Source organism: Piliocolobus tephrosceles, chromosome 20, assembly GCF_002776525.5.
Source record: "Piliocolobus tephrosceles isolate RC106 chromosome 20, ASM277652v3, whole genome shotgun sequence".
NCBI lineage: Eukaryota > Metazoa > Chordata > Mammalia > Primates > Cercopithecidae > Piliocolobus > Piliocolobus tephrosceles.
The window spans coordinates 26,159,178-26,186,157 of NC_045453.1; the positions used below are offsets into that span (position 1 = coordinate 26,159,178).

Here is a 26,980-nt window from a genome sequence, read left to right on the forward strand (position 1 = left end):
ACACACACACACACACACACACACACACACACACACACACTTTTTTTTTTCATTTTCAACTAAACAGCTTTAAGAAGCCCTAAATTAGGAGTCAGGTGTTCTGACCTATCGTTGAATAAACTCCCTCTGCTTCAACTTCTTTATCTTTGGGGTACTAATATTTATCCAATATATTTCAAAAGAGAACGTATATGAATGGTCTTTGAAAAAAATGTAAATTGCTTCAAAATGACAGACGAAATTATTCTTTGAACTTGAGAGCACCAAATAGATGGCAAAGCTTCTGGAGCCCGCTTGTGTTTCCTTGGGCTGTTTTTCCAGTCTCTTCTCTTTCCATGCTGTAACTTGTTTCTTTCATAGAATTAGAAAAGTAGGATACTAGGTACATCTATTTTTTTTTTCTTTTGTATTGTTTTGTGATAAATACTTTAAAACCCTTAGTGGTTTCCATGTTAGAAAAGATAGGCTTCAAATTCGTGTCTTTAGAACTTCATTCATTCAGCAAGTATTTATCAAGTACCCACTCTGTGACAGACACTGGGTTTTATGCTTGGGACTGTGCTGTGATCAAACTCTCACCTTCCTGGAGTTTACACAGGCAGGCACTAAACTAAAAATTATATATGTGATGATGTGCTTATAAGCTGCAATAAGTCTTATAAGGACAACGTAAAAGGTTCATGCAAGATGATAACAAAAGAATGTAGTCAAGTCCTATGGGTAAGAGAAGACTTCTTTGAGAAGAGAACTGAGACTTCAAGGATGAAAAGGTGCTGGCCAGACAAAGAGTGGGAAGAAGAGCATGCTAGGCAGAGGGAGCAGCACCTGCAAAGACCCTGAGGCCAGTGTTCTCGGAATATATCATCAAGTGGCAGAGGGACCCAGGTGAAGGCAGAGAGATGGCAAGGCCAGATCAAGTAGGACATTAAAACAGGTTTATCTTTTTTACAAGTGCCATAGACACTTTTATTTTTTTTTCTTTTTGAGACGGAGTTTTGCTCTCGTTGCCCAGGCTGGAGTACAATGGCACGATCTTGGCTCACTACAACCTCCGTCTCCCGGTTCAAGCAATTCTCCTGCCTCAGCCTCCCGAGAAGATGGGATTACAGGCATGGGCCACCACACTCCACTAATTTTGTATTTTTAGTAGAGACTGGGTTTCTCCATGTTGGTCAGGTTGGTCTCAAACTCCCCACCTCAGGTGATCCGCCCACCTCAGCCTCCCAATGTGCTGAGATTACAGGTGAGAGCCATCACACCTGGCCAGGCCATTGCTGGATTCTAAGCTGGAATTTGAAGTGACCCCTTCAACTTAATTTAAGATTTTATAAGCTCACTTTGTTTGCTATATGGAAAGTTATCAGAAGGACACCAAGTGGACTAAAGCAGCGCAGTGAGCGAGTACCACAGCCATCCAGGGCAGACAGGCGCAGACCTGAATTGTGTGCACCATTGCAGGTGGCCGTGGAAATGCAGTTTGGAGGGATTTTATGACTAGGGTCGGGGTGAGCCACTGGATGCGAGGGAGGAGTGAGGGCACAGTCAAAGATGACCCAACTTTCTGGCTGGAAAAATTGAGTAATATGAGGTTCCATTTCCTGTGAAGAGGAACACGGAGGGGATCAGAATAGGGATGGGGGAGTGCAAGCACCCTGTTTCGGGAAAGGTTTTTTTTTTTGTTTTTTGTTTTTTGTTTTTTTGAGACGGAGTCTCACTCTGTAGCCCAGGCTGGAGTGCAGTGGCCGGATCTCAGCTCACTGCAAGCTCCGCCTCCCGGGTTTACACCATTCTCCTGCCTCAGCCTCCCGAGTAGCTGGGACTACAGGCGCCCGCCACCTCGCCCGGCTAATTTTTTTGTATTTTTTTAGTAGAGACGGGGTTTCACCAGGTTAGCCAGGATGGTCTCGATCTCCTGACCTCGTGATCCGCCCGTCTCAGCCTCCCAAAGTGCTGGGATTACAGGCTTGAGCCACCGCGCCCAGCCTCGGGAAAGGTTTTATTGAAGTAGTTGTGAGATCTTCACAGAGAGATGCCAAGAAGCCAGTTGGATGTTCAGATCTGGAACTCACAGTCATCAGCACGCAGACGATATTTCAAGTTTCAGAACTGGAAGATGCTGCTTAGAAAGAGCTCGTGGGGAACAGAGGTTCTCCGCCTTTGCAGACTCACTGTTGACATTTTAGAACAAGCATTTTATAACTTCCTTTTACTATCCTGAAATAAAATTTCTAGATCAGGTGGCCAGCCTACACACAAACTGCAAAAAGAAATCGTCTAATAAAAAAGAAAGGGGCCTGGCACGGTGACTCACACCTATAATCCCAGCACTTTGGGAGGCCCAGGCGGGTGGATCACGTCCGATCAGGAGTTCGAGACCAGCTGGCCAACGTGGTGAAACCCCATCTCTACTAAAATCACAAAAAATAGCCAGGCATGGTGGTGCATGCCTGTAATTCCAGCTGCTCGGTAGGCTGAGGCAGGAGAATCACTTGAACCCGGGAGGCGGAGGTTGCAGTGAGCCAAGATCGTGCCACTGCACTCCAGCCTGGGCAACAGGGTGAGACTCTGCCTCAATTAAAAAAAAAAAAAAAAAAAAAAAGGGAGAAAATTGAGGCACAAAAATGCACCAGAACCAGAACAGAGCTTCTCAAACTCGAGCATGTACAAAAATCACCCGAACATCCTATCAAAATGCAGATTCCATATCAGCAGCTTGGGGTGGGCCCTGTATTCTGCATTTCTGACGATCTCTAGGCGATCCCAATACTGCTGTTATGTGGACCACCCTCAGAGTAACAACATCCTAGAAGATGTAATGAGGCAGTCAGATATGTGCCACAGGTAGACTCACCGTGAACATGTCAGTGGTAAATGCAGAGCAATATGGGGGGATTGAATGGGCGTCCTGAGGATCATGAACAGTAATACAAAGGTGACTTGATTTTCTAAAATGGCAAATAACTCTCATTACATTCCAAATAAAGCAAAGTACAGGTTCTCTTTGTCAGATAAGCTTTATTTCTGGAAATTACAGTGTGTGTGAAACTGTGCAGAAAAGACTTTGTGTTTATATGTAAAATGGAGTTAAGTTCTAGCCTCAGATAATTATAAAAAGGTTTTGAACCAAAGACAATTTTGTCCTCTACTCCCAATGGGCATTTGACAATGTCTAGACACAAGTTCAATTGTCAAAACTCAGGAGTAAAGCAGATGCTGCTGGCATGTAGTGGGTAGAGGCCAGGGATGCGGCTGGATATCTACAATGCACAGACAGGCAGCCCCCACCAGAAGGAATTATGTATCTAGCTGAAAATATTAACAGTGCCAAGTCAGAGAAAACCTGGCTTGCAAAGATATTTTCAAAAATGGTACAGACTGAGAGCAATGGCTCACACCTATAATCCCAACACTTCGGGAGGACGAGGCGGGAGGATCACTTGAGCCCAGGAGTTGAAGACCAGCATGGGCAACGTAACCCAGGTTTGGTTTTTGTTTTGTTTTGTTTTGTTTTGTTTTTGAGACAGAGTTTCACTCTTGTTGCCCAGGCTCACTGCAACCTCCACCTGCTGGGTTCAAATGATTCTCCTGCCTCAGCCTCCTGAGTAGTTGGGATTACAGGCGCCTGCCACCAAGACTGGCTAATTTTTGTATTTTTAGTAGAGACGGGGTTTCTCCATGTTGGCCAGGTTGGTCTTGAACTCCTGACCTCAGGTGATCCATCTGCCTCAGCCTCCCAAAGTGCTGGGATTACAAGCATGAGCCACCCTGCCCAGCCAACCCAGGTCCTTTTGTAGAGACTCCATCTCTACAAAAAAAATTTTAAAGTTAACCTAGTGTGGTGGCATGTGTTTGTAGTACCAGCTACTCAGGTGGCTGAATCAGGAGGTTCACTTGAGCCCAGGAGATCAAGGCTGCAGTGAACTATGATCGTGCCACTGCACTCCAGCCTGAATGACAGAGCAAGACCTTACCTTCTAAAAAAAACAAAAATGAAAAAACTAAAAAATGAGTGCAGGATGAGGGACAACACCACCTTGTGTGAAACTGTCTCACACATTGCAAAGTGCCTCACGTTCCCAGCCCCTAACCACGAAATGCCAGCAGTGCCCCCTTTTAGCAACCACAAGACATGCCCTAAAAATGAGAGTGTTGCATAAGAACAACAGCAGAGAGTGAAGAGACAGGGGGGGTCGACAGGATGGAGCAACGGCAAGAAGAGCAGGAGCCAACCAAAATGCTGTGCCAGGGCATGAGAAAGGCTGGCATGGCCAAATTAAAACATATGTCATTCTACGCATCTGTTGGTGACTCTGTAATTAATACAAAAATAATTACATCTCTTTGCCTGGCTCTCCCTCACCAACTACTTAATGAACACTGCCAAGAACTTTTTAGATATGTAATTAAATTTTTTATTTATTTCCATTTCATTTTTATAGTAGTAGCTCAATATATTAGAAAAAAAAAATGCAGCAGCAAAGCCCAGCCTCAACTACCATTTGAGAGGCAACTAACAGTATCCACTTCCTTTTTTTCTCAATCTGTTCCAGGCAATTCATTCTGAACAACAGGAAATAATAACAACAGCTCTCTTATTCCCCTTCCCTTCATTTTTCAGTTTTAATTATCTGCCAGGATCTCCTCTTTGGACACAGAGATAAACCAGGTTTTTACTTTTCTTTTAATATAAGAGATAATTTGGCTGGGCACGGTGGCTTACGTCTGTAATCCCAACACTTTGGGAGGTCAAGGCAAGAGGATTTCTTGAGTTCAGGAGTTCGAGACCAGCCTGGGCAACATGGCGAAACCCCGTCTCTACAAAAAATACGGAAAAAATTAGCCGGGTGTGGTCCCAGCTTTTCAGGAGGCTGAGGTGGGAGGATTACCTGAGCCCAGGAGGCAGAGGTTGCAGTGAGCCAAGATCATGCCACTATACTCAAGGCTGGGCAACAGAGTGAGACCCTGTCTCAAAAAAATAGAAAAAGAAAAAATAGATATATTTTTTTAAATAATAATGTGTTGTCCCAAAGTGGTCCAAGATTCGGATCGTCTCTTTACCCTTCTTCAGGTATAGGAACACTGACCTTTCCAAAAGCCCAACACTTCCATCAGTCATGCTGGGATCCAGGAGACTTCTCCAACAGAAATACCCCCACAGATAAGTTTCATAAAAGACATTGGTATCTGAAATTTAAAAGTAACTATACTCAGACAATGGCCGGCTGCAGTGGCTCACGCCTGTAATCCCAGCACTTTCGGAGGCCAAGGTGGGTGGATCATCTGAGGTCGGGAGTTCGAGACCAGCCTGACCACCATGGAGAAAACTTCATCTCTACTAAATATACAAAATTAGCTAGGCATGGTGGCGCATGCCTATAATCCCAACTACTCGGGAGACTGAGGCAGGAGAATTGCTTGAACCCGGGGGCGGAAGTTGCAGTGAGCCAAGATATGGCGCCGTTGCACTGCAGCCTGGGTGACAGAGCGAAACTCCGTCTCAAAAAAAAAAAAAAAAAAAAGTAACTATACTCAGATATTCTTGGAAAAACGCCTCTAAATCACTAATAATGTCAATGTTCAGATGCTTAAAAACATTACCAAAGTATTACAATAAACATTACCAAAGTATTACTTCTTATATACAAGTATATAAGAAGCAGTGGCTGAAGAGACAAGAATGACCACAGGCCCAACATCTTTACATCTCTTAACCCTCTGTTTCCGAGGTTGAAAGTGTAGAAATTATGACCTCCTGCACTGCAGTATTGTGAAGTTGACACGAGGTGAAGCAATGTCACATTTCACCGCAACAGGATCCTTTCATGCTGAGATCCAAAAAAGCCAGATAACCTGAGTCAAGAATCACAGAAAGTCAGTAACAAAATCAGGGCTGAGGTCTCGAGAACTAGAAAACTTCCTTGGTTTTCGCACAGGAATCTATCATGTGTGCTTATTTCCCATTGCATTCCTGTATCAAAACATCTCATGTCCACCATAACTATATACACCTACTACATACCCACAAAAATAAAAAATAGGGCTGGACATGGTGGCTCATGCCTGTAATCCCAGCACTTTTGGAGGCCAAGGCAGGGAGAATGGCTTGAACCCAGGAGTTCAAAACCAGCCTGGGCAACATGGCGAAACCCTGTCTCTACAAAAAATACAAAAGAATTAACCGGGTGTGCTGGTGTACACCTGTGGTTCCAGCTTTTCAGGAGGCTGAGGTGGGAGGATCACCTGAGCCCAGGAGGCTCTACAAAATACAAAACTTAGCTGGGCATGGTGGCGCACCTATAGTCCCAGCTACTCAGGAGGCTGACGTGGGAGGATGGAGTGAGCCCAGGAGATCGAGGCTGTAGTGAGCTGTGATTGCACCACTGCATACTAGACTGGGTGATAGAACAAAACCCTGTCCCCCACCTCCCCAACCCCCAAACAAAACACAACAGATTTTTAATTAAAAAATTGAAAAACAAAAAGAATCTGTCATGAAGGTATTTTTCAGCAAACAACACCCAGGTATATTTGTGAATCTTAAATAGGGAAGAAAAGAGTTATCAAATAAACCTGGCAAGTACTGGGTTAAGTAAAGACACACTATGTTTGGTTTGGTTTTAATTGCAGGACTTCTCAGAGTCTTTAATATGTTAATGTGTGTTGTGAATTTCCAAGACAGGAACTACAATAAAATCATTGTTTTCTTTCTCCTTGCTTTCCTTCTCAGGACAAACTTTGCCCTAAAAGAAACACAGTTAGAAAAGTCTGGATGTTGATCTAATCTGGAGCCACTTCAAGGAAGTGATAATAAAACAAAGTTCCATGAAATTGGTGTCACATTGATATCATGGTCAAAGAGGAGAAAATGACGGCCTCCAGTAGGCCCAGTGTGAAACAGTCCTCCAGCCAGGACTTCACTCTTGTTTCACAGTGTAATGCCATTGCCGTTTCCAAAAGTCCACCAATTTCTGGCCTCCACTTTTTCTTGGACCCATGTCTCTTCTTCCAACCACATGATCATCCTCCGTTAAGTTTCTAGACCTGCCAGAGGATCTCAACCAATTCAAAACAAAGATTGCCAGGGGCCCTTTTTCTCTCGAGTGTACATCAAAGGGAAATGGTTCTCTCCACTGATGGTGATCAAGGCGGTCACCTGTAATCTAGGTAGGGTGGTACCTGTCATGAGCTTGGAAGCTTCAGAGTGGGAAGGACTAAATTTAAAGCCATCCTGTGCTTTTTATTAGCTGTGAACACTAGGACAAGTCACTTACTTTTATCTCTCTTTGTTGTTGTTGTTGTTGTTGTTGTTGTTGTTGTTGTTGTTGTTGAGACAGAGTCTCACTCTGTTGCCCAAGCTGGAGTGCAGTGGTGCAACCTCAGATCACTATAACCTCTGCCTCCCAGGTTCAAGCGATTCTCATGCCTCAACCTCCCAAGTAGCTGGAATTATAGAAGTGTACCTCCATGTCCGGCTAATTTTTGTATTTTTAGTAGAGACAAAGTTTCGCCATGTTTACCAGGCTGGTCTTGATCTCATAACCTCATGTGATCCACCCACCTTTGCCTCCCAAGGTGCTGGGGTTACAGGCGTGCACCACCATGCTCAGCCTTCATCTCCCATTTTTAAAATGAATTTGTTTCAAGAGTTAACAGTAATGTGTATAAAGTGACTGGAATTTGGTAGATACACAATAACTGGTTGCTAGAATTCCAATCATACTATTCCTTACCAAGAAATAGTTTGAAATGTCTGTTATGATTATCTTGTGCATAATTTCTCTACACATATCAAATGTCATCTGATTTTCAATTTGTCGTTATCCTTCCACTAGAATTTTGGAAGCTTTCCTTTTCTGAAAAGACTAATTATATTTAGGTTTAATGTTTTTTCTCACTAAAATGAACACTGCCACTAAATAACAAGATGTAAACAAGAAACTTCACTCAGATTGGGCTGAAGGAAATTGCATGCTTTCCACACAGTAATCCAGAGCAAAATTCTTGGAAAGAAAAATCACCCTGTTACTGAGTAGCACTTCTCTACCACAAAAATGTTCCTATCTTTTGACAGGAATTCTACACTTAAGAATTTAAGCCTATGAAAATATTCCAGCACACAGAAAAGCCTGAAACACAAAGATGTTCATCATAGTGTTGTGTATTGTTGAATAAAAATTGCAAACATTAAATGCCCAATATTACATTATCATAGTATCATAAACTATTATAATGTATGTGATAGAACTTCTACAGCTGGTCATACTGGTGCTTTCCAGTGAAAAACTACCTCCAGACAGATGCATCATACAGTCAGCATATATAACTATGTAAACCTAACGAAATGCATGGGACGGCCAGACACAGTGGCTCACACCTGTAATCCCAGCACTTTGGGAGGCTGAGGCAGGCGGATCACTTGAGGTCAGGAGTTCAACACTAGCCTGGCCAACATGGTGAAACCCTGTCTCTACTAAAAATACAAAAATTAGCTGAGCGTGGTGATGCATGTCTGTAATCCCAGCTACTTGGGAGGCTGAAGCAGAATTACTTGAACCTAAGAGGCGGAGGTTGTAGTGAACCAAGATCGTGCCACTGCACTCCAGCTTGGGTGACAGAGCAAAGCTCCAACTCAAAAAGAAAAGAAAAAAAAAAGCATGGGGAACGAAAAGACTAGAAGGAAATACAGCAGAATGTGAATGAGAGCATTAAGCCTGGTATGATCATAGGTTAATGGCTTTCTTTTTTTCCCAAAAAGCTTTATAGTGAAAAAATCATACATTATGTATTTTTATTTCTAATTGCAGTAAACTACACATAACGTAAAATTTATCATTTTCACTATTAAGTGTACAGTTGAGTGGCTTTAAGTACATTCAGATTGTTGTGCAAACATAACAATATCCATCTACAGAATTTTTCATCTTACAAAAGATGAAACTGAAACTGTTCAGAGTGAACAAGAATTCTTATTTCTTTTCCCATCTCATCCCCAGCCCCTGGCAACCACCATTCCTCTTTCTGTTTCCATGAGTTTGACTACCACCAGATACATTATATAGTTATAACCATATAGTATTTTCCTTTTTGTGACTGGCTTATTTTCACTTAGCATAATGTTCTAAGGATTCACCCATGTTGTAGAATGTGTCAGAATTTCTTCCATTCCTAGGGCTAATATTCCATTGCATATACGTACGTATCATATTTGCTTATCCACTCATCCGCTGGACACTTGGGTTGTTTCTGAGTTTTGGCTATTGTGAATAATGTTGCTATGAACATGGGTGTTCAAATATTCCTTCCACACATTATAGTTAAAATATTATTTTTTTTCTTAAAGTTGCAACATTTTGGCCAATCTAGGTGGCTCACGCCTGTAATCTCAGCACCTTGAGAGGCTGAGGTGGGAGGACTGCTTGAGCCCAGGAATCTGAGACCAGCCTGGGCAACACAGGCTCTACAAAATAAAAACTAAACCTACTCAGTCATGATGGAGTGTGCCTGTGGTTCCAGCCACTCAGGAGGTTGAGGTAGGAGGATCACTTGAGCCTGGGAGGTCGAGGCTGCAGTGAGCCGTGATAATGCCACTGCACAAGTGTAGTGACAGAGTGAGACTCTGTCTCAAAAGGAAAAGAAAAAGAAAAGTGCAACTTTCATTTTAGATACAGAGGGTACATATGCAGTTTGTTGCCTGGGAATATTGCGTGATACTGAGCTGTGGGGTATGGATCTCATCACCCAGCCAGTGAGCACAGTACCTGATAGGTAGTTTTTCAACCCATTTCCTCTTTCCTCCCTCCCCCACCCCAGTAGTCCCTAGTGTCTCTTGTTCCCGTGTTTACATCCGTGCGTGCTCAGTGTTTAGCTCCCACTTATGAGTGAGAACATACGGTATTTAAATAGTTTTTGCTCGACGTTGACTCCTCCTCTTCATGTTCCACGGTCTTGTTATATAACTATGACTTTACTCAGAACATTCGGACAAATAAAGTAGTGGAGGTGGGCAAGGTGATCACTCCGGGGAAAAATCACCTGGGCTACACCTCAGAAAATAATGCATCTTTCTGTTGTTCTGATTCCCATTACAGGACGAATGCCTTAGTTTCCACTTTCCAGCCTGGATCCCCTCACACTGAACCCTTCTTCGCTGCACCATCCTGCTTCTGACATTGAACTCATTGAACTCCTCCTGACACCCTGGCTCCAAGAAGACTGCCAAAAAAAAAAAAAAAAAATCACCCCAGCCATTTCTCTTCATCCTCACTAACAATTTGGTAATGAAGTATTGATTTCCACTTCTCTGCTTATGGGCGATATTAGATTTTCATTGATAAACTGCAATGGGGCTGTCTCGTCTCCACAGTACCCTTTTCACTGTCACAAGAAAACAAAGTGCCACCGAAGAAAAGTAATGACTGAGAACATTGATGTACTTATTTTGTCAGTTTGTAACAGGAAAGTGGGGGGGAGTATAAGTCTTCATAGTTTAATGTCCAAGTGGGCTGCACTAGATGTAGACACTTGGAGGCTTACTTTTCCTGGTAATGTCCATTTCCTATTTATAACCCCTCTGGGAACGTTTGTCTAAAGGAAATGTTTCTGTTCAGTGTAACAATTACGGTTGCACCTGGATTGCCCAGTCCTGCCCCTGCACTAGGGGGCCATTAATCACTGCAAAGTAGAAGAATTATTGAGTTAAACCAGAGTTTGAGCCAAGAAAACCCCTGAACAATGTTCATCTTCTGTGAAATTTGTTCAAATAGTTAAGCTTAACCATGTTGCTGCCAAAGACTTTTCCTATGCAGTGGTGAGGCACCTTGATCATCATCATTATCTTGATTGGTTTAAAAAAAAATAGTTTCAAGCACACACCACTGTCATATGAGAACTGCAAACTGGGAGAACTGGTGAAATGCAGAATCTGAGAGAATGCGAGAAGATGAGATCACTGCAGGGTACAAAGTTCTGCAGCAGTCTTTTCTGGTAATCCCTTTCTGCAGGACCTGATGTTTATGGGCTCTAAAACGCAGCTTAGCTTAAGAAGAAACAGAAAGCATGAAATAGGGTGTCCATTTTAAATGTGTTCCTGCAACTTTTTTCATTAAAACTTTGAGGGCCCAATTTTAATTTGTGGAATATTCCCGTTAATAATGAGATCTAATTAAGACATCCATTAAAAGCCCGTTAAAGTTAATTTAACGTAAAAATTCCAATAGAACTGTATTAGATTTTCTCCATTAAATTAACGTTATGGATTTTTAACGGATGTCTTAATTATACGTTATTATTAACGGGAATACTGTATTACACAGATTAAAATCAGGTCCTAAGTCAACTTGGAAAAGCTAAGAGCATGTTTTAATATTAAAAGTCTTGCATACCTAGTGCACAGTTTGGAGACGCAAGGATAGATCTGTTTACTCTAGTTGAACATTTTCTATACAATTGAAAGCAACCTATAATAGATAAATCCATCATTGCATTTAAACAATGAATTTCCTTATTCTCAAAGGACAAATAAGTCTGGATTATGTGGTAAATTGCTACTCAGCTATGGTGAAATATTTATACTATTCCAGGCACAACACTAGGAACTAGATGATTCTGAAACAAAAGGAATATTTTCTGTTGTTGCTTTAATTACCAAGGTTATTTTTTTTTTTAAATCTCAACACTGACAAAATGAAACCAAATATCTCTTCCTCACCATTTCTCAAGGAGGCTGCCTGTTGGAATTGTTTTGGGAATTTTGACATGATCCCTAAATTCAACATTGGGATTTAAAAAAAAAAAAAAAAAACCTTCTTATTTACCTCCTAGGGAAAGTGTTGCCCTTATGCCACATATAATAGCAAATTGCTTTTTTTATGGCATGCATAACCTAGATGGGAAAAAATATGGTGCTTCGGGGAAGGAGGGAAAAAGTAAATGAAGTTCCAGGAATGTCATTCTGAAGTAATGAGGCATGGACAGAAAATATACCCCTCACATCATCGGATTGAGATGGCAGTCGAAATAGCTTCATTGAAGTGTCAGCACTCATCCATCAATCAATCACCCACAAGGAAAAATAGCAACAGTACAACCGGGCGGCTTTTATGGGATTTACTCTTGGGCATAGGGAATAGCGGCTCAAATGTAGTTCTGACATGAAAAGCAAGGTGCTGATATTATTTTTTATGATGGGAGGATCATAAAGTGAATTGAGAACAGTGAGGTCTATCTTTGCTTAACCTATTCAACCAGAAATGAATGGAGCTCGACTGGAAAGGAACGGTCTTCGGATGGGTTAAGATTGAAGGGTGGACTGGACTCTACTGAGCACCGTCCCTCAACAAGGAAATTCTATTAAAGGAAAATCAATGCATTAGCATTGGGGTTCTTGAAGCTGTTAAAAATTGTCTGCTCCAATCCAGGGTTATTAGGCCAAAGTTACATAATTCAGATCTCACTGCAGCCATCCAAAAGCAGATTCTCAAGCCCTTGATCCAATGGGGGGAGGAGATCAATACAATTCCCAATTCCATGGAAATTGTTTCCCTTCTAAGAAAGAAAAAATAAACCATCTGCTTCAACATATAATCGATATGGTTTTGTTAGTGCAATTTCTATGGTGGGATGGGGTGGGAGGTGAGATTCAAAAATATTGATAAATTTGGTAAGACTGGTAAATTGCCGCCTGGCAACCATGCATGTCACTGCTGAGGGATGGCTGCTAAGGTTCACCTTAGAAAACAAGATCTGGGCTGGCACTGGGGCATACACTTGGCTCTCAGCATATTCCTAGAGGCCAGGCCTCTCTTCATTTGGCCAGCGCTCTGAGGCTTCTAGAAACTTCTTTCTGGAGGAAAAAAAACTAAATAACATAAACTCAGGAGAATGTCTTTATCCACCTTCATACCACTGCTTTCTTTTACCTGAATAAAAGACAGTTCTGATAAGTGAGAACTTTAGAATTGGAAAGGATGATGTGCAAATATAATGCAAATTACCCTCAAGTATCTCCATTCTGCCACCACCTCTTGGTACCAGTAAGAGGGAGAGATCGCCTTTTCTTCCCCATCCGTCCTTCCAGCTAAGACCACCAGCCACCTGCAAACTGAGATGTCCATTTAAAAATGTACATGTCAATATTTAAATGTTATGTATTTGGCCTTATTTTGTAGTTCAGCAAATCCTCCAAATACACAGCATGTTACAAAGCACTGGTGGCACAGGGAACAACAGGAAATTATATTTATTTAGCAAATTCATTTAACAAATATTGTTGGGCACCTGTTATGTGTGACACTGTTCTAGGCACTGTGGGATAACAACAGTAAACACTTCACACAACAGCCTGGCCTTCCTGTTGTTTTACAAGAGCTCCTAAAGACACTTGAGGGACACAGTTCATGTAGAACTAAAATATTAGTATTTCAGAATAAGGATTTTTTTTTTCCTAAAAAGCATACAGAGAGGAAATAGCTTAAAAATAGGTCAAGACCTAAAAACAGAATATGTAATCATGGAATAAATTGGATAACCCAGACAGTCCCCACAGAATTTCTTTCAGGTCACAGATTTCTTAAAACTCACCCCCAAAATGTGCCTGTTTGGTTGTTTGAATCTTGCATAATTAATGTCACAGGCACAAGCTGCTGAACTTAGTTGAGATGCAGAAAACAAACAAATGCAATGACATATCTGAGAAGCATTTATGTAACTCTGTTTAAGTGGTGAGGAGGGGTGTGTGAAGACAGTGTGCATGCATATGTGTGTGTATTCATATATATGTGTATACATATGAATTTCACTGTTATTTTCCAGGGTCTATGGACAATGTGGCTAAGAATCTATGATGTTCTGAAACTTTTCACAGTAAATCCAAAGATTACAGACCTTACAAGGTGCTTGCATTCTGTTGCTTTTCCATCTGTCACTTCTCAGGTTATTTGACTGTGTTCAAACCTTCTTTTCTTTTTCATGGAGTTTCATTTTTTAAGCTTGTTAAATGCTTTTGTTTAAAAAAAAAAAAAAAAAAAACCAAATGTCATTTTTCACATTATCATCTCTTCTCTGCAACAAGGATAGTAAGATGGAGATGAATGCAAAAATAATAACAACAATACGGAAATATACTAAAGGCTTTAAAATATGCACATATGTAGTTCTAAAGAGCAATAACGGTAGTATCTATTTCAAAGATGCATTAGGCAAAAAAGAAATCAAAACTGAAATTTTCGTGTATTTTTCCCCTTGTAAGATGTTAAAATGCTAATTTCATTTTCTCCTTTCCTCTATGTGGCACTTTCTCAAAATATCTATGAAATACTTTTAGACAAAGATTGAGCTGGAGAAAGAGATACAAATTTCCATCCCCCTAGACAGAGAGACATGTTTCCATTGTAGGAAGGCATTAAACATTTTGAAACTTGTGAATCATCTTTAGAATTTCTACTGGGGAATTTTACCTCTTCATCCAAAGTAAAAGCCACTTATCTCCTTTGGTTCCCAGTGACAGATTCAGAGGCACACGCAGATATACAATTTTCAGGCTCTAGTTAACCTTCTTCCAGTAGTTACGAACAATGGGCTAACCGGCGTGGGTGTTTCTCCAAAAATTATTCATGCACAAGGCAGCCCAAAGCTTCAGGGAAAACTAGAAATGTGTTATGGATTAGAATAGGACTGTTTTAAAATGCTAGTACCAGGTGGAACGCTATTTCTGCAACAGGACTCTGTCCATTTCCTTTGGAACAATATATTCCAAGTAAAATGGCTCTTCCAAGGAATGACACCCTGACTTGACACCCTTCGGTATACAAATTATTTTACCAACAGCCATGATTATTATTAAGGCCTTTTAAAATGCAGGCTGTTTGAAAAAAGACAGATTAAATATTCACAGCCCTTTGTATCATGTTTAATGCTTAAAACAGCTTTTAGAAGTACAAGTAATAACTTTTTGGTAAGAAACCCCAGGAGAAGTCAAAAAATTTGAACAAAGGCATTACAAAAAAAAAAAAAATCTAACCACTCCATTCAACTCTTTCGGAAAATAAATTTCAATGTGTTCAATGAATTGTCTTGAACCTGAAACCTGAAATATTTGGATATCAGTCCCCTGCCAATAGCTAATATTAACAGAATGTGAACAATCATACAATTATGTCTCAAATGTGAAGACTTTGTACAGTAATATTTTCACTTTCTAAATGACCCCTATAACATTCAGGAATTATAGATGTGTATCTATGTTTTTTAAGTGCAGAAAGTTCAACCAGTCTTCAGAGAAGTAACAGTGATGTCCATTGTGCATTGAAATAAATATTACAAACATTCCAGTTTTGCAATACAATACTCGAGCTTTCAAACACATCAGATGCTAGAATGTGTAATGCAAGTCAAAAAAGCTGACATACGAAACAATTCCCATTTGGCTCAGGGTTCCTAAATGTCACAATATCTTGGGTTACAATACACTTTTTGATCTCCTGATGATGTCCTTCTAATCCCTTCTGACTTTGATTCCTAACAGCCAGGCACTGTTAGCATGAATCACAAACTTCCAAACCCCTTTAAAATCAAGAAGCTAGCTGATCATACAGTCTTTTTAATGGCCGACCAGTTCTTGCTCTCCAGAGTTTTCACATCTTTTTGGGAAACCTGACATCAAACACATTTATGCTATCTATTTGCTCCCTTGCATTGACTCTAATTTTTTTTTTTTTTTCTTTTAGAAAGGGCAGGGGGGAAGTGGGTCAGAGTGAGTTTCAAGAATCACATTCATCCTTGCTCTAAAGGAAAGTGTCTACTTGCCAGCAAAGAAAGGCAAACACATTTTTATATTCAGAAAGCAGACTGGTCATTTTCAAAGAAAAATGACTGCAACCATACCTGTAGAATGTTTCTGTGCAAACGCACTAATTTTCTATCACCTGCATGCTGTATATAATACATTTGCCTGTATACTAGGAAGAAAAACCAGGCTGTTTTCCCTGAGTACAATGCCGCTTGGATGGCTGGGAGCGTAAGCCTTCCGTGCATTTTTATAGTGTACATATTTGTATATACTAACTATATCGCCATGTATGAACACAGATTTTGTTATATTTGCTTGTTTCTGTTTCCTACCAAACTGGCCCACAACGGGGATTCTTTTGTATAGAAAAAATATGCTTGTAATTTTTTCCTGGTCATTCTCTTTCAATAGCTTATGAAAGAATTAGATCTGAGTTTACAAAGAAACTATAAGAACCAAGTTTGTCTGTCTGCATGAGTCCCGTCCAATTGCTGGATCTAGGGAGGAACCAACGTCCTAATTCAGAGTTTTCCTTTTAAAGGCATGCTTTACCCCCGTGGGAAAACTGCACACTCATCCATGTAGAGTTATTCTCTTTGTATTTTATCTAATAGTGCCTGAAAATTTTTTTAATGTCTTCTTAGAGGAAGAATTCATAATTGTCAAAATTTGAAACATTAGCTTAATTTTGTTTTTATGACCTCGAGATTCTTCTCCTTATTTATTCGGTTGCTGTTGTAATGGGGCCCCAGGCCATTCCTGACATCGGCGTGTTCTTTTTCTGCATTAAGGATGTTTTTGAAATTACAGAGATTATTGAGCCAACAGGCTGTTTTAATCAAAACCATGTTTCACTTGTTTTTGATGATTATAAATTGTCCTTGCAATGAAAAAAAAAAAAAAAAAAACTTTTCTGCTAGGAAGATTATACCACCCTGTGGCCAAACAGATTCATCACAGATGGGCATCTATGCCCACTTCTCTGGGATCTGGAAAATTCTGCCCTTGGCTGACCCCAGTTTCTTTTACTCCCCATCATCCTGAATATTAGCTTTCAATGCAGTCATTATTTGAAATTTCCAAAGGCTTTGCCGCATTGTCACTGCCCAAAGACAAACAACCAGCTGGAAATGATGGCTTTCCTGCTTGAAACGAAGGGGGCCAGGTGCCGTGGCTCATGCCTGTAACCCCAGCACTTTGGGAGGCCGAGGCAGACGGATCACTTGAGGTCAGGAGTTTGAGACCAGCCTGGCCAACATGGCAAAACCTCGTCTCTACTAAAAATACAAAAAAATTAGCTGGGCATGGTGGCACGTGTGTGTAGTCCCAGCTACTTAGGAGGCTGAGGCAAGAGAATTGCTTGAGCCTGGGAGGCAAAAGTTGCAATGAGCTGAGATCATGCCACTGCACTCCAGCCTGGGCAACAGAGCGAGACTCTGTCTCAAAAAAAAGAAAAACAAAGAAGGAATTTTCAGAAAAAGTGCTCCCTTTTATGTCCCGTGGTGCCACCATCCTGTCCTCCTTCGTAATCATGAACAATCCGATCTTGATCTCCCACATAACTTAAATCAGGCAAAAAGAAACATTCATAGCAGCCCCTTGCTGAATAAAAATGACTTTGTTTGGAGGCACTAAAGATGTATGCCTGTGTGTGATGCCGCAGCATTGAAATTATCTGTAGAAGGGAAATTTTTTTAAATACAATTTTATCACTAGAAATAAATTCCGATGGTGGAGACAAAGAAAACCCTTAAATTATATCACAAAAGCCATTATTTTTTGCATCCAAAGAGTTTTTTTTTTTTTTAAGGAAAATCATTCTACTTTGAGAACTGTAATTAAAGCCCTAAATAACAGACACTACTTTTTTGAGCTATTGTGAAAAAATAACAACACACTCGCCAAGGTTGTATGGAGCCCCTGATTTACATCAAAAAGGTTTCTATAAGTATATTATTTACATTTTTACACATGATAACTCTTTCCTTTGTGTTGATAAAAAAAGTCTTTTTTTTCCCCACTCAGCAGTTATTGGAAATAGACTGTTCCCATCTGAAACCTTATCGTAATTTGCATCAGGAAACCCAACTGCTGACATTAAGGACCTGGGTGTGTTCAATTATGATTTTGCTGGAGGCTGTCCCTCATTTTAATGCTGCAGATATTGAACCACCTTCCTGAAACCTAGCTGATACGGAATAGCAGAGACATGCCTCTCAACACCATTAGCTTTGCAAATGGCTTCATTTCAGTCAACGTCGACTTCTGCTTTGGCCAATTGAAAAATGAAAATTAAAGGAGAGAAGGAAAAAAAAAAACACAGATGCACTTAAAACATGAAAAGAATTATTTATATGATAAAAATATATTTAGATTTTCAAAGCACAAGACTGAATAGAAGTGCTCTTTTTATGCTTTCTGGAGATGTTACTGTTAAATGTCTTTCTACATCAGGCTTAATAAATCTGTAATGACATTTGATGGATTGATTTCTGCCTATGTGTGTTTTTTAAAGATGGCAAGAGAGGAAAAAGGCAAGAGTGGGGGGATGAGGGTGGGAAAGAACAGCACCGACCCCCGGGGAGGCCAAGCGAGGACATTATTGGTAGGCCTCCCGTTGTTTGGACCTGCTGACCCACTTCCAGAATCTCCCCTCATCTCCATCAGATTTATTTATTTATTTATTTATTTTTTACAAATGCCAGCACCCCTTGTTTGGTTTCTGGGCTGCCTCTGACTGCTTTCATCTCTGATCTGCTTATGCCTGCGTAATTTATGATGTAATCTCAACAGAGGCAGTGGGCGGCTGTCTCACAAATTCAAGCATGCAAGGGAGAGAGCAGCCGTGATTGAGATGGCCCGACCTTCTCCACCTCAAAGCGATGGCCCTGCTTACCACTCAGTTTCCCTGTGTACTCCCCTCCACTTCCTTTAATGTCCTGGGAGAATTGGACCATGTTTCATACACAAGCTGCCCAAGCAGACGCTGATGCCCCACCAGAAATGATTTGTTGTCTGTGCACAGCCAGCTCTCGGCTCCTGTGTTCTGTGGTTGCATGAGTCCCATAGTCATTAAATTATGATGGCTACGGTATCACCTGTTAGCTCCACATCATTGCCATGACTCCACGTCTAGGACATAAAATGGGAGCGGCCAGGCTAGAGAGAGCAAGCCAGGTGAGGAATGAGGAAGGTAGCCATGGCGAAGTGTTGGGATAAGCACCTTGGACCCAATCAAAGAGCTCTTGGTCATCATTTACTTAGTGAACACTGAGCACCTACTATGTGGCAGGTCTGAGGATGACACAGATCAATGAAGGCAGTGATGGTTATGAGAACAGGATTGAGAGCCAAACTGTGTTAAGGTCCAGGTCCTGTCATGTTTTATGTGTGTGATCTAAGGCAAGATTGCAGAAAGAAAAGAACACAAAGCAAGGATGAGAATGGGGGCTGTGGGAGCTCAGAGGTGGCTCCCAGCCAACCTGAGAAGTCACAGAAGGATGAAGGCAAAACCTGTGCCATCGCTGCAGTAATTTCTCGAAGGAGTGTGGAAAAACCACGAGGACACGAGAGTGTGTGCCTTAACCACCCCCTTCTTCCAACCTAGTCCATGAACAACTCTTGTGGTTTCTAACTTCAAAATACAAGAATCTGTTTACTTTAGGTCTCTCCTAGACATCTGGGATGACCGCCCAGCTAATCTCCCATCTGTCATCCTAAGCCCTCTAAACCCAAATCCACGCTCCACATAGTAGCCGAAGTGATGCTTTAATAAAGTAAATCAAATCTTGTCATTTTGCTCCTCAAGACCCAGGGTCAGCACACTTTTTGAAGGCTCAGATAGTAAATATATTCATCTTTGTAACATCTAGTCTCTGACCCAGCAACTCAACTCTGCCATTGTTGTGCAAAAGCAGCTATGAGCAATAATAAATAAATGAGTGTAGCTATGTTCCAATAAAACTTTACTCCATAAAAACAAGGAGCAGGTCAAATTTGTCCCACAGACCATAGTTTGCTAACCCTGGCTCAAGGTCCTTCAGCACTCAGGTTTCCATTTCTCATGGAAATGGGGCCTGAGATGAGAATGTGAGATCAGGACGAGTAGTTCATATAGGAGGTGAATCCAGGAAACAGTAAGAGAGGAATGGGGAGGGAAACAGGAAAGGAAGAATGCCCAAAAAAGAGGCCTTAAGAACAATTATCGCCATGAGCAATGGACTCCAATCCCACTGGGGAGCTCTGGAAAACACTGTGCAGCATGCCTCAGTAATCCTGCCTGAGGGGTGAGGAAGCTGGGATATTTATACACCACCTCTGCTCAGTTATTAGTCGAAGGCTGCTGCAGAGTAGGCTGGGGGGGACATCAATTCCCTAGCACTTCCATCTGCCCAAAGGTTGGAAGAAATAGTCTTCAGTGGCCAGAGAACACCTCAAGGCACAGAGTGCCAGGTGTTTGAAACTGGAAGAAAAGATGAACGACATGCAAGGAAATGGTCAATGTCAAGGAATGTGGGCAGGGCTTCTGCAGCACCCCATCTCACTTAGAAAGAAATCCAAACTCCTCCCCAGGCAGTATTTTTTTTTTTTTTTTTTTTTTTTTTGGAAATAGAATCTCGCTCCCTCACACAGGCTGGGGTGCAGTGGTGTGATCTCGGCTCACTGCAATCTCTGCCTCCCAGGTTCAAGCAATTCTCCTATCTCAGCCTCCCAAGCAGCTGGGATTACAGGCGCCCACCACCACGCCCGGCTAATTTTTGTATTTTTAGTAGAGACGAAGTTTCACCATGTTGGCCAGGTTGGTCTCAAACTCCTGACCTCAGGCAATTCACCTGCCTCATCCTCAACTCCTGACCTCAGGCAATTCACCTACCTCATCCTCCCAAAGTGCTGTGATTACAGGCATGAGCCACCACACCCAGCCCCCCAGGCAGTATTGAACCTTCCTGGTTTGTCCCCTGCCTGCTTTCATGACCTCATCTCTCCTTTAGACACGCAGCTCTAGCCATGCTACCCTACAACAGTTCCTAAACCACACAACACCATTCCCTCTGGACAACACCATTCCCTCTGGTGACAGTGTGAGCCACCTAGCCAGGTTTCTTCGTATTTCTCATGTCTCTGCCTTGGGATCTCCTCCTTTTTTTTTTTTTTTTCTTTTGAGACGGAGTCTCGCTCTGTCGCCCAGGCTGGAGTGCAGTGGCCGGATCTCAGCTCACTGCAAGCTCCGCCTTTAGGGTTCACGCCATTCTCCTGCCTCAGCCTCCCGAGTAGCTGGGACTATAGGCGCCCGCCACCTCGCCCGGCTAGTTTTTTTTTGTATTTTTTTAGTAGAGACGGGGTTTCACTGGGTTAGCCAGGATGGTCTTGATCTCCTGACCTTGTGATCCGCCCAATTCGGCCTCCCAAAGTGCTGGGATTACAGGCTTGAGCCACCGTGCCGGGCCGGGATCTCCTCTACTGAAAGGTGCTCTCTCAGCCCTCATCTATAGAGCCCTGTTAGTCCACCCCTCAGCCCGGATCACAAGTTTTGTTGTCATTTAATGTGTGGTCAATTTCCTTCACGGGTCACCATGTGAAAACAGAAACCAATGTCTGTTTTGTTCGTGTATTCCTATAAGAAGCATAATGCCTGACATACAATATATGTCCAACAAATTGTTAATAAATCAATGTTAAATAAATCAATGCTGTTCTTCTGAAGACCTGGGAGGTCCCCAGCCACAGTCTCTAAAATACTCCCTCCCTCCCCCTGCCTGACCACTGCCTGAATCTACCAGGAGTCACCGCTTTCATCCTCCCTGCAGTGCGGGGAGGCATTTCTCAAGAATGTTATACAATCACAGAACATGCTATTAAAATATCTGAACTTTCTGGGTAGCCAGGGGCCTCAGTGAGCTCCAACTAGGTTACAGAGCGTGGTCTCAGGGAACCGCAAGCCATGTGTGTTTGCCCTAAAACCAGTGGACTCAAGGCAGTCCCTTAAAAAGTCCAAGCACAGGCTGAATACAGTGGCTCACGCCTGGAATCCCAGCACTTTACGAGGCCGAGGCAGGAAGATCACCTGATGTCAGGAGTTCGAAACCAGCCTGGCCAACATGGCGAAACCCTGTCTCTACTAAAAATACAAAAATTAGCCAGGTGTGGTGGCGGGCACCTGTAATCCTAGCTACTCAGGAGGCTGAGGCAGGAGAATCGCTTGAACTCAGGAGGAGGAGGTTGCAGTGAACTGACATTGGGCCACTGCACTCCAGCCTGGGCAACAGAGCAAGACTCTGTCTAAATAAAAAAAACAGCAGGGAGGGCTCAAGCGTGGTGGCTCACGCCTGTAATCCCAGCACTTTGGGAGGCTGAGGCAAGCAGATCACGGGGTCAGGAAATCGAGACCATCCTGGCCAACATGGTGAAACCCCTTCTCTACTAAAAATACAAAAAATTAGCCAGGCGTGGTGGCATGTGCCTGTAGTCCCAGCTATTCAGGAGGCTGAAGCAGGAGAATCCCTTGAACCCAGGAGGCAGAGGTTGCAGTGAGCTGAGATTGTGCCTCTGGACTCCAGCCTGGGCAACAGAGTGAGACTCTGTCTAAAAGAAACAAAAAAAAAAAAAGTCTCAGCACAGAAGCCTGGGAGTCCTGTGGAAGCCAAGACTCAGCTCCCGAGTAAAAGGGTTCAGGGTAGATGAACGAAGGGGTCCTCAAACAAGTCCCCAATATATCCAATCTCTTCTGTGTCTTTCACATCACAAATCGGAATCTGTTTTCAACAAATGGAGCACTTTAAAAACACTACAATCTTGCTGAGTTTTTTACTAAGTGCACGTGTTACCTTTTCATAATTAAAGAGCAAAGATTTTAGATAAAGTAGTAAATATATTTATGATAAGGGAATGTCCCTATTAGGTATGAAAATAGACTTATCTATAATAATCTTAAAATTCTGGGCAGGCACAAGGGTGAACTGACATCTCAATGTAAAACAAAATAATGTCCCTGAATATGTGAAGTGCTTAAGTAAGAATTTAGCATAGTCCAAAAGTAAATTTTAGATTTGTGGAGAAACGATGCATTCGTATCTAACAAAAATGATAAATGGGGTGAAAGATATGATAATTACTCTGATTTGACGATTACACAGGTATACATTTATCAAAATATTGTACTGTATACCATAAATACATACTATTATGTGTCCATTAAAAATAATAAAAGGCTGGGCACAGTGGCTCACGCCAGGAATCCCAGCACTTTGGGAGGCCGAGACAGGGGGAACACTTGAGGTCAGGAGTTCGAGACCAGCCTGGCCAACATGGCAAAACCCCAACTCTACTAAAAATACAAAGATTTGCTGGGTATGGTCACGCGAGTCTATAATCCCAGCTACTTGGGAGGCTGAGGCACGAGACTCACTTGAACCTGAAAGGCTGAGGTTGCAGTGAACCGAGATTGTGCCACTGCACTCCAGCCTGGGTGACAGAGTAAGACTCTCTCAAATAATAATACTAATAATAATAACAAAAAATAAAATAAAATAGTACTCAGACAATTGATAAGTTTATCAGAAACTGAAGTTAAGTATTTATTTTATGCTATAAATTAAAGTATATTCCAGATGAACTAAAGGATTATATCTAGAAAACAAATCATAAAACAATTAGAATAAAATCTATGTTGATAGCTGATATCAGTCAGGGAAGTCATTCCCAACCTTAAAAGTCTCAAGTTCCAGTCTTAAATATTTCTTCCTTAAATGGTAAGAAAGAAATAAAAGGAAGAAATAATAAAAACTCCAGGAGTCAAAACACACACACACACACACAAATACTGCAAATACAGTGAAAAGTCATTGGAGGAAAATTATTTATATTAATACATGATTAATTGTGACAGTTCTAATTAATGATATGAAGAGTGTTATATATCTCTAAGAAAAATAAATAAATATCCAAATAGAAAACTTTTGGCAAAATTTATAAGCCAACATTACAAAATTGATAAATTAAAATGGTGAATAAACATTTAAGACAAGTGACAATAGGCCGGGCACGGTGGCTCAAGCCTGTAATCCCAGCACTTTGGGAGGCCAAGACGGGCGGATCACGAGGTCAGGAGATCGAGACCATCCTGGCTAACACGGTGAAACCCCGTCTCTACTAAAAGAATACAAAAAACTAGCCAGGCGAGGTGGCGGGCGCCTGTAGTCCCAGCTACTCCGGAGGCTGAGGCAGGAGAATGGCGGGAACCCGGGAGGCGGAGCTTGCAGTGAGCTGAGATCCGGCCACTGCACTTCAGCCTGGGCAGCAGAGCGAGACTCCGTCTCAAAAAAAAAAAAAAAAAAAAAAAAAAAAGACAAGTGACAATAATAACCAAAGGGATGTAGAATAAGTAAAACAAGAAGAAATCATTTTCACTGATCAAACTGACAAAAATAAAGAAAAATGTTCCCATTGTTGGAGAGGGCTCAAAAGAGATATACACACACATTGTTGCTGAAAGCAAAAATGGATAGCAACTTTCTGGAAAATAAACAGTATTGATCAATTTCTCTAAAACATGTACACCCTTTGATTAACTACTATTCTGGAGAGCCTTCCTCAAAAACAATGGAAGATGTGCACTGAAATTTATTTAATAAGAATGTTCGATCATAACATTGGTTATAAGAGTGAAATATTGGAATAAACCTAAGTGTTCTAAAATAGGAGGCTGATTAAATAAATGTTGGTACATCTATGCCATAGAATAGTACACAGTCATGAATACTGGAGCACTTAAAAATAGTCACAGTATATTTATTAAAAAACAAAATAGAAAAAAAATGAAGACAGACAAGGAACATAGACCAATGTTATTGGTGGTGGAATTATGAATAATGTTTACTTTTATATTCTTTGGTATGTTTTTTCTTTTTCTTAACTTACAAAATATTTCTTTTTCTATTTGTTTGTTTGTTTGTTTTTGAGATGGAGTCTCGTTGTGTCACCCAGGCTGGAGTGCAGTGGTGTGATCTCAGCTCACTGTAATCTCCACCTCCCGAGTTCAAGCGATTCTCCTGCCTCAGCCTCCTGAGTAGCTGGGATTACAGGCACACACCACCATGCCCGGCTAATTTTTGTTATTTTCAGTAGAGACAGGGTTTCACCATGTTGACTAGGCTGGTCTCGATCGCCTGACCTCATGGTCCACCTTCCTCGGCCTCCCAAAGTGCTGGGATTACAGGCGTGAGCCACCGCGTCTGGCCTCTTCTACATTTTTTTGTATTATTTGTTTATTTATTTATTTATTTATTTATTTATGAGGTGGAATCTAGCTCTGTTGCCCAGGCTGGAGTGCAATGGTGCGATCTCAGCTTACCACAACCTCTGCCTCCCAAGTTCAAGTGATTCTCCTGCCTCAGCCTCCCGAGTAGCTGGGACTACAGGCACACGCCACCATGCCCACCTAATTTTTTTATTTTTAGTAGAGACGGGGGTTCATTCTGTTGGCCAGGCTGGGCTCGAACTCCTGACCTCGTGATCCAACCGCCTCGGCTTCCCAAAGTGCTGGGATTATAGGCATGAGCCACCGCACCCGGTCAGTTTAGATTTTTTACACTGAGATTATATTTATCTTTGGGGTGAAGTGTTTTTTCCCATTTTTCCAGAAACATATCAATATAGTATGACCACAACATGTGAAAGAAACTAAAAAAGTGATAAAAATGCATTAAAATTAAGTGGCCACTATGGCACTTTTCTGCCTCGGAGGAGTGGAGAAAAGGTCTCAGGGCACATCTGAGCAATTGCCCCTAAATTAGCTGAAGTCCCTCTAGGACCTTGTCTTCCAGCACTTATGACAGTTGTAATTTTATCCTGCTTGGCATGATCATCATTAATGAACGCCTACCTTCCTCACTTATACTACAATGAACAGCTTAGAAGTATAATGGTACACACCACATGCCAATCGTTTTTCTAAGCATTCTGCCTATATTATTTCCTTTAATCCAAACAAACAACCCTCTGAGGTGAGTACAGTTATCTCCTCCATATGACAGATGAGGTAACTGAGGAACAGAGAGGGCAAATAAGTTATTCAATCTCCACAGGCTAGTAAGTGGCAGAGTTGGGATTCAGCCAGGCCAACTGGCTCCATTGTTTGTGGTCTTGGCCAATTCTCGACCAGGGTCAGCAGATTGCAACCTGTGGGCCAAGCCCAGCCCTCACCACCTGTTTTGTTTTTCAATAAAGTTTTTTTGTTTTGTTTTGTTTTGTTTGAGACACAGTCTCGCTCTGTCGCCCAGGCTAGAGTGCAGGGGTGCGATCTCGGCTCACGGCAAGCTCTGCCTCCCGGGTTATGCCATTCTCCTGCCTCAGCCTCCCAAGTAGCTGGGACTACAGGCTCCTGCCACCACGCCCAGCTAATTTTTTTGTAGTTTTAGTACAGACAGGGTTTCACCATGTTAGCCAGGATGGTCTCGATCTCCTGACCTCGTGATCCACCCCCGCTGGCCTCCCAAAGTGCTGGGATTGCAGGCTTGAGCCACTGTGCCCAGCCATTCAATAAAGTTTTATTGGAACACAGCCATGCTCATTTGATTACTTATCTATGGCTGCTTGCACTTTACAACAGTCAAGTGAAGCATTTGCTACAGAAACTTACATGAATCTCTCCTCACTCTACACCACTGCATGGCATCCTCTGGGTTACGGTGATGTCATCATAATACAATTTTGCTTTTTGTTCCCCAAGGCCAAAAATATCTACTATCTAGTCATTTACCAAAAATCTTTGACGAGCCCCATTACTCTGTCACTAGATTTCAGACTCGTGAAGGCAGTAGCAAAATCCTTCTTGGTCTCCAACTGTTTCACCAGCTTCTGCAACACAGTCTATCAGCCCTCACACTGCACAGTTGCTAAAAAAAATTTTAAAAAAATAAAATAAAATAAAATAAAATTTGTGTGTATATACAGAGAGAGAGAAAAGAATCAAGGCAGGCAGATCACTTGAGCCCAGGGATTTGAGACCAGCCTGGGCACATGATGAAACTCCATCTCTACAGAAAATCAAAAAAATTATCCAGGTCTGGTGGCATGTGCCTGTAGTCACAGCTACTCAGGAGGGTGAGACAGGAGAATCATCTGAGTCCCGGAGGTCAAGCCTGCAGTAAGCTATGATTGTGCCACTGCACTTCAGTCTGGGCGACAGAGCAAGACCCT

At 41.8% G+C, this 26,980-nt stretch overlaps 1 protein-coding gene across 2 annotated transcripts in view; it reads left to right on the forward strand.

Annotated features, from left to right (window-relative positions):
• TSHZ2 (teashirt zinc finger homeobox 2) overlaps window positions 1-18,273 on the forward strand; it is a 518,350-nt gene extending 500,077 nt beyond the window's left edge. Inside the window, exon 3 of one of the 2 annotated variants that reach the window (XM_023184127.2) lies at window positions 10,089-18,273. Coding sequence is in view for 1 of the 2 variants with exons in the window: in XM_023184128.2 (XP_023039896.1) it covers window positions 10,089-10,090 (2 nt within the window). In the remaining variant the exon portion in view is untranslated. The remainder of the gene's footprint in view (window positions 1-10,088) is intronic. The other variant, XM_023184128.2, reaches the window with a different exon arrangement.
• The last annotated feature ends 8,707 nt before the right edge of the window (window positions 18,274-26,980 follow it).